The following is a 7,629-nucleotide window of genomic DNA, read 5'->3' as shown; positions in this document are numbered from 1 at the left end:
TCTGTCTGGCCTCTCTACCATACAGGTCTCATTGGTGGATTGCTGCAGAGATGGTTGTCCTTCTGGAAGGTTCTCCTCTCTCCACAGAGGAATGCTGGAGCTCTGATAGAGTGACCATCAGGTTCTTGGTCACCTCCCTGACTAAGGTCCTTCTCCCCTGATCACTCAGTTTAGACGGGTGTCCAGCTCCAGGAAGAGTCCTGGTGGAGCTGAACTTCTTCCATTTACAAATGATGGAGTCCACTGTGCTCATTGAGACCTTCAAAGCAAATAAATGTTTCTGTCCCCTTCCCCAGATTTGTGTCTCCAGACAATCCTGTCTCTGAGGTCTACAGACAGTTCCTTTGACTTCATGCTTGGTTTGTGCTCTGACTGTCAATTGTGGGACCTTATATGTAGACAGGTGTGTGTCTTTCCAAATCATGTCCAATCAACTGAATTTACTCCAGGTGGACTCCAGTTAAGCTGTAGAAACATCTCAAGGATGATCAGTGGAAACAGGAGGCACCTGAGCTCAATTCTGAGCTTCATGGCAAAAGCTGTGAATATGTACATGCACATGATTAGGTTTTTTTCAATAAATTAGAAAAATAAATAAATAAAATAAAAACCAATACAAACAACAACAACAAAAAAAACTTTTTTCACATTGTCATTATGAGGTATTGTGTACAGAATTTTGAGGAAAAAATGAGTTTCATCCATTTCAGAATAAGGCTGTAACATACAATGTGGAAAAAGTGAAGCGCTGTGAATACTTTCCGGATGAACCGTAAAAAATCGTCAACATAATTTAAATACCTGTGACAATTTCTGGCTTTATCCCCCAGGAAATAAACATACACAGATGAGAAATATTTTTCTCCCCATTGAGTAAATAAGTTGTTTTAGCTGCAACATAAGTCATTTGAAAATGATGACAACAAAAAAGTCAACATTCTGGCCTTGACGTGTAGAATTTAGACTTTTGAAATTAAGCCTCAAATCAATACAACAACAGGAAAGTTCACATTCTAGCTGACATTAAGTCAGAAACAAGCACATCTGAGATGCCGTTCATGTCTTGGTAGTGCCCTGATAATAATACTTCCTCTAACAGTCAACAGGAAATGTAAAAAATCTGGAGTATAAATACTTTATTTACATTAGTGATAAAAATATTTTCACAATTACCATATGCGGATCAGGCATCTCTCCTTCAGTGTGTAACTGCTGAGCCACAGGCTTTCATTTTCCTTAAACAGCATTATGCACAGAAAACCAGTCCAGACGATTATTGTTTACTAAATGACAGGTGAACACGCCCCCCACCCCCCCCCCACCCCCAGCAAAAGTGATTATCGTCCACCTCGTTGACCGCTCCGCCCACCTCCTCCTGACTGGTCCTGAGCGCCGGACATCATCAGGAAGAGAACGAGAGGCACGATGTACATCCACTGGAGGAGGAAGAAGGAAAAAAGAACCCAAGAGATGGTAAATACAACAATATCTTTACTTAAGAAAAGACAAATTTACTGTGATTAGGCAGATGTCTTGTGAACAATCCCAGAATCTTCATCCCAGATTATGCTAATGTATTATTTTAAGAGACAAACGGGGAAGAAAAGGTTTACAAGTGGATGAGAGACTGCAAAGTAAAACAAATCTTAGGTCAAACACCAAACACGTGCTGAAGATATTATACAATCTTTATGAATGCAATGGTAAGAGTATTTGCAGGAGTTGAAAGATGATAATGAGATGTCAGCCTCATTAAATGGCATTTTCCACCTTTCAATAAATTTTCCTTCCATTGTACAAATGGAAAACATTTGTTTTATATAACACCTAAATAGATCTACATCCTTTTGTTTTGCACAAATGGATAACATTCACTGTTTGTTTTATATTACATCTAAATAGACCTGCATCCTTTTATTTGTTTGCAAGTGTTAATTTTGTCACTTTTTTTTAAATTCAGTATTTCTTTTGTCAAATGTCCAGTTTAGTTTAGTCATTTACATACCATTTTTCTTTAGTCATGGTTTAGTTGATGAAAGGTCTTACTTTTAGTCTAGTTTTAGTCAAATGAGAACTGAATGTATCTTAGTCTTGTTTCAGTGGAGACATTTTAGCCTTTTTGATCAAAATCACAGATTTCTGATTACCAATTTCAGTCAATATATTGTTTCATCACCCATCTGAAATACTTAATGTTATCATTACCTGACCAAAATACACTTGTTGAATGCTGAAGGCTTGTCGTGTTTTACTCGATATTTTAAATCTGCGAGGCTTCCCATCCGATACAATTAGACATTCGGTTTCTTGTAAATCCACAGCTCTGTAGGGGCGCAAAGTCTTTAGAAATGAAACATGTGTTCGATCTAGTTATTCTACTTCCACGGTTACAATTGGCTGGAAGTTGTTAAAGCAAAGCAAGAATAAAATAAAATAAATAATTTGAGATTTGTAATGTATCTATTCTAAGAGCCACAACTTAAGACACTCTAATTAAAAATGATGCACACTCATATTTAATTATATTTCATTCATTTTGGTATATATTAGTCATAATAATGTCAAAAACTAATTGATACTGGATGAATGCAGCATTTGCTGCTCTGTTCAAAAATCTACACCAGTTAGTCCTGTTCACACTGGGGTTTGCATCCATCTTAAGATTGCTTTCGAGCCAGATAACGTTCAGAGTGTTTTTCAAATCTGTCTCATCCTACTAGGCCGCGTTCAGACTGGGGTTGCAATCCAGTTTTGAGCCACAGCCTACACCCCGACTGGAAAGTTTGGGTTCTGTGCTATTCTGCACAGAAAATAAACTAGAAATAACATTTAATAAACTGATGAGTTTTATCCCACAGACTTCTAAAGCTCAAGCCTAATACCTTGACATCACAACAAATTCCAACTTATCTGGTATTTCACAACTTGTCATTAAACCGAAAATGCAGGAAATGGTACCTAAATATTCATTCACAATTACATGACACCCCCCCCCCACACACACACCTTTTTTACAAAATCCTGGATCTGTCCCTGGATTTTCAGAGTGTTTTTAGCACAGGTACACACTGTGGATTTTTGAGGTCATGTTAAATTATGTACATGCAGATTTTTTTTTTTTTATCTAGCTCTTATTTGTGAAAATGCAGATTTTGTGGGGAAAACTGCATGCACAACAAACTTTCCAGTCTGAATCCCGTGACGGTGTTCTGACATCTGTACGAGTGCAGATGCATGAGTGTTTCTGTGTGGCGATAAGGCACCACAGAGAAACTGCTCTACTGGAAAAGACACAGGGTGCATGGATGCAGTCTGACTTCCTGAGCTCATCCTACACGCATGCCTGAATTCAAGTCATGCATGTGCATGCGCATGGGGTGCTGCCAATAAGGAATAATGGACAGCTTGATGGATTATTTAACTGTAGAGAATCGACTCCTTCAAACAGTTAAAGGTGAATTTGTGTGTTTCAGAAAGGAATCAATTGTCTATTGAATGTGCGGGATGTCCCGCTCATTCAATAGCATTTCATCAACAATAATGCATGTTAATTTCATTTTAGAACACTGATGTAGTATCGTCACTGTCTTGTTTTCATCATGAAAAAAATAGTTGAATATATTTGTCTCGTCTGATGAAATTAAACATATTTGCACAGATGGAAAACATTCACTATGTGTTTTACATGACACCTAAATAGATCTACAGCATATTCTTTGTTTTGCACGAATAGAAAACATTCACTATTTGTTTTATATGACATATAACTAGATCTACATCAGTTTATTTGTTTCGCACTAATGGAAAACTATTTCTTTATATGACACCTAAATAGATCTACAGCAATTTCTTGTTTTGCACGAATAGAAAACATTCACTATTTGTTTTATATGACATATAACTAGATCTACATCAGTTTATTTGTTTTGCAAAAATGGAAGAATATATATATATTTTTTTATAAGACACCTAAATAGAGCTACCTTTCTTAAGACCAGCAAAAAATCATGACAAGAAGTTGTCCAATTCTTCAGATGACAGCCACTAAAGATGTCTCAGCAAACAATTTGGCTACTGGATCCAGCTTCCTTGTATCATGGACACATTTTTTTTATTTTTTTAATTTAGGAAAAGCTCATGGAGCCATGCAATATTGTCAAATGGACTGGAAATGCACAGCAAATAGTTTCATAATGACATTGTTCATACAATGGGACAAACAGTGAATGCCAACTGACATACGATCCAACAATCAAATGACCAGGATCTATTTAATGTTTAATAAAATGTTTTATATGTGTGTGTGTGTATATATATATATATATATATCAACAACATTCTGAAAACTTTAAAAATTCCTCTAGAGGTGGAAAAGTGTGAAACAGCAAGTCTGGTTCATGTTAGTTAAACAACAGAGAAGTTAATTTAGGGAGAATAAAGGGTAAGAGAGAGCCACAAAGTAAGAAACAGTACTTCAGTGGGAATCAGCTCTGCTCCCTGCCTCCCCCTGCTGGGGCTGTGCCGAATTGGTGACCATGAGGAAGACTGCCCCTCCAGAATCAAATACCACTGGAACACAGCACAACATCACTGGATGAAGCACAGAGTAACTACAGGTGACTGAACACACAAAGACACAGCACAGCGCAAAACACACAAACAAGAGGGAGCAGCAGAGCTCAGCGATGGGCTGCATGACAACAAACCACCACTGCTCTGTGAGCAGCCATCACTCCTTCTGCTGACATTTCAATGTATGGGACATAATGCATGGTGACAATCCAGAGCACTGGTACAGTGCAGAGCGTCTTCTCCAACAGGAGGGGGGAAAAAACGCTTCCAACATGTTGGATTTGAGGGAGATATTCCTACTTATCTAAAACACAAAATGAAGTATAACATTTTAAAGCTACAGTGTGTAGGATTTAGTGTTTTGTATGAGCAAAACTGGAATCTAGCATTCATAGCCATCTGTTTAATGATGTATAATCCCCTGGAACAACAAATCGATGTGTGCTCATAAGCACTTCATATCTACATGGGCACAGGACCCCTCATGGAGGTCGCCACGTTATACTAATACATGAGCCCAAAACGACATACATAACCCCACTTTTCTCATTTTGCAGCATAGTCTGAAGAATGAAGAAAGAAAGAATCTGTGGTTGCTCCCCTGTACCCTGTCTGCTAGTTGCAAATGCATGCTAAGACGTTTCAGAAACTGTCATTTTTATGGAATGGAGGGTTGTACGTATTACCACAAGCAACGGTGAGGGGGCACGAACCCTGTTGACAAAAGAAGCGAAAACCTGAAGGGAAACAAAATCGTGGACAGCGACAGTGTCATACAATCTCACCACTAGGTGTCACTAAATCCTATACACTACAGCTTTAAGCACATGTGTGTGATCACTGCAAAACATATATCAATATATTCTGTGACCTGAAAAGAACTCTGTCCCTGGTGGAGCACAGAAGACAAGCTGAATAAGCATGTTCATTTCTTCATTAACCATTTTTACTCATCAGAACCACATTAATGAAGGGAAGAAGGAGGGAGGGAGGGAGGATTTAGGTGCAGACTGCTGGCCTGACCAACACAAACACTTACATATTTAGCAAAGAAGGATTTCTGCTCTTGTGGATTCTTCCCTTTCTTCTCAGATTCCTGCTCCATTCTTTCAAGGAAGAGAGCAGTCTCAGGTCTGCAGGAAAATAAAACCAGCAAATACAATGGCATCAAACACACCTCACAGAGCTCTGTCTCTGAACTAGTCTGCAGACTGCAACACAACAGAATGAATTTAAAAAAATAATAAAACCCGTCACACTCAGACTGACCCGGGAGCATTTACAGGAGCCATGATGTTGATGGTGGAGTTGAAAACCTCAAGATCAACCTCATCCTCCACCTCAGTACCTCTACAGGCTCCGGGCAATGTCACGATGGAGATGCCGATCAGGAAGCCAGAAACGTCAGTGTGGAGGGTGATCATGTCGCTCAGGTGGGACTCAACCATGGCACACTGTCATTCAGAGGGCAGTCAGGATTCATAGTCACTACTATTTACCAAGCGTGTCCAGCTAAACATCTGTGGTCAAAGGAGTGACATACGTACAGCTCTGACAAATGCTGTGAGGTAACCTTCCGCCTGCCGCTCCGTCTGTCTGTCCGCCTGCAGGGACACGCGAGGAACCCTGATCCTGTATAAACCGTCCACTGCAGCGACGTCCTGTGGAGGCAACGTAAGTCAAGTCCAACATCACAGAAACAGCTGCATCACATGACTTGATGCAGTTCCAGTTCCACGGATCTCTGCAGCGTGCTGAAAAAGAACTTAATTAATAACCAGATAGAGGTCACGTTATTCCAACAGAGCTGTAGTTATTCATTTCAAAATATTTGTCATGATTCACCTTCAGTTTGGTTCTGTCCTCCTCTGATAGCGGGTTCTGACTCAGTGAGACACTCGACTCCCTTCCAGCTTTTAACACCAGCATACCACGTACCTGAAATGCCGCTACATCATCTGAAACAAGAAGGATGAAAGTCAACAAACAGGACAAACAGTTTCAGAAAGTTGTGGCCATGATGTATCGAGCATGGTCACTCAGTTTATTTATTTATTCAGAGTGACTACTTTTAGCATACAGTGGAAATAGCTTGACATTATTTTCACTGAATATATTAGCTAATGAGAACGCTAGGACGTTCTCTTTGTATATAGCGTAGTGGTACTTGGGTTAAGGTTTGGTTTTGCGCACACTGATCCGCGGCAGTGGCCCCAGGTTCAAATCCAAATTAAGAAAAAGACTTTTTGTTTTATTCATGTATTTTTTGATGCCATACTTTGATACGCGTATTAATTTGTACTAAACTAATCCAAACAATCAAATCTAAAGTTAATCTTTGATTTATCTCAGAAGGGAAACTATCAGCAATGTTGAAAGAGAAATTTCAGATCCTTTCAAATAAATAATCTCAAATAACACACACACACATATTTTGTTATTACGTTACTCACCGACTTCAAATGAGTGTTCCAGAGGTAAAGAGAATCCACTGAATTCAACGTCCAAAGCTTCACCTGGCTGAGGAGAAACACATTTTGATGTCTGAATGAATAATAATAAAAACCCTTCTAACACGTTAGCTAACAGCTAACGACGAGGCTAACAGGCGTCCACTTATTAGTCAACTGCTGTAGTTCAAAACATTACACTTACTCTTCTGCCGTTATTGCAACATACAAACTCTGCACAGAAAAACAACAAAACACCAAAATTAACTCCAATTTTAAAGGTTAATAGATTAGTCATTTTGACAGAAACGAGCCACAATCTTCTTCTTTTTTAACAATTTAATGGAGCACAACCAGCTTCAGTATGTACACCGCCACCTACTGGACACACAGCGACAAATTCGCTTCATCAAAGTCAGCATTCTTTCGTTTCGTTTTGTTTTTTCAAACTGAACTAGTGGGTCTTCAGGCTGAATCTGTCCTGGTTCTCCATCCCTGTGGAGGCTGGAGGAGAGAGGGCTGTATTTCAGGCTTGTACGGCAAAAATGTTGAAGGGTGGGTGGGTAAGCTAAACCACTCATCACGCTCATCTTCAGCCGCTTAGCCC

The 7,629-nt window shown here is 39.3% G+C and overlaps 1 protein-coding gene across 2 annotated transcripts; it reads right to left on the bottom strand.

Moving 5' to 3' along the window:
• Window positions 1–1,316: 1,316 nt before the first annotated feature.
• Window positions 1,317–7,378, bottom strand: emc10 (ER membrane protein complex subunit 10). Of its 2 annotated transcripts, XM_034191099.1 has the most exons (8): window positions 7,228–7,378; window positions 7,026–7,092; window positions 6,418–6,530; window positions 6,120–6,233; window positions 5,842–6,026; window positions 5,612–5,705; window positions 4,474–4,569; window positions 1,317–1,436 (listed from the first exon to the last, which is right to left on the bottom strand). In XM_034191099.1, exons 1-8 carry the CDS (start codon window positions 7,318–7,320, stop codon window positions 1,338–1,340), a joined length of 861 nt encoding a protein of 286 aa, XP_034046990.1. In that variant the 5' UTR covers window positions 7,321–7,378; the 3' UTR covers window positions 1,317–1,337. The 2 variants fall into 2 exon arrangements, with proteins under 2 accessions (XP_034046990.1, XP_034046991.1); XM_034191100.1 differs by lacking the exon at window positions 4,474–4,569 and having other exon boundaries at window positions 1,322–1,436; window positions 7,228–7,377.
• Window positions 7,379–7,629: the final 251 nt, after the last annotated feature.

Source organism: Thalassophryne amazonica, chromosome 16 (assembly GCF_902500255.1).
Source record: "Thalassophryne amazonica chromosome 16, fThaAma1.1, whole genome shotgun sequence".
NCBI lineage: Eukaryota > Metazoa > Chordata > Actinopteri > Batrachoidiformes > Batrachoididae > Thalassophryne > Thalassophryne amazonica.
The sequence above is the reverse complement of the archived record's forward strand: the minus strand, read 5'-3'. Positions and strand labels throughout refer to the sequence as shown.

Excerpts from the sequence above, each read along its gene's own strand:
- emc10 (XM_034191099.1), bottom strand. The coding sequence starts at position 7,320 with ATGACTAATCTATTAACCTTTAAAATTGGAGTTAATTTTGGTGTTTTG. Across the intron at positions 6,531-7,025 it reads GGAACACTCATTTGAAGTCG|ATGATGTAGCGGCATTTCAG; the intron begins GTGAGTAACGTA and ends TTCTTGTTTCAG. Across the intron at positions 6,027-6,119 it reads TCACAGCATTTGTCAGAGCT|TGTGCCATGGTTGAGTCCCA; the intron begins GTACGTATGTCA and ends TCTGAATGACAG.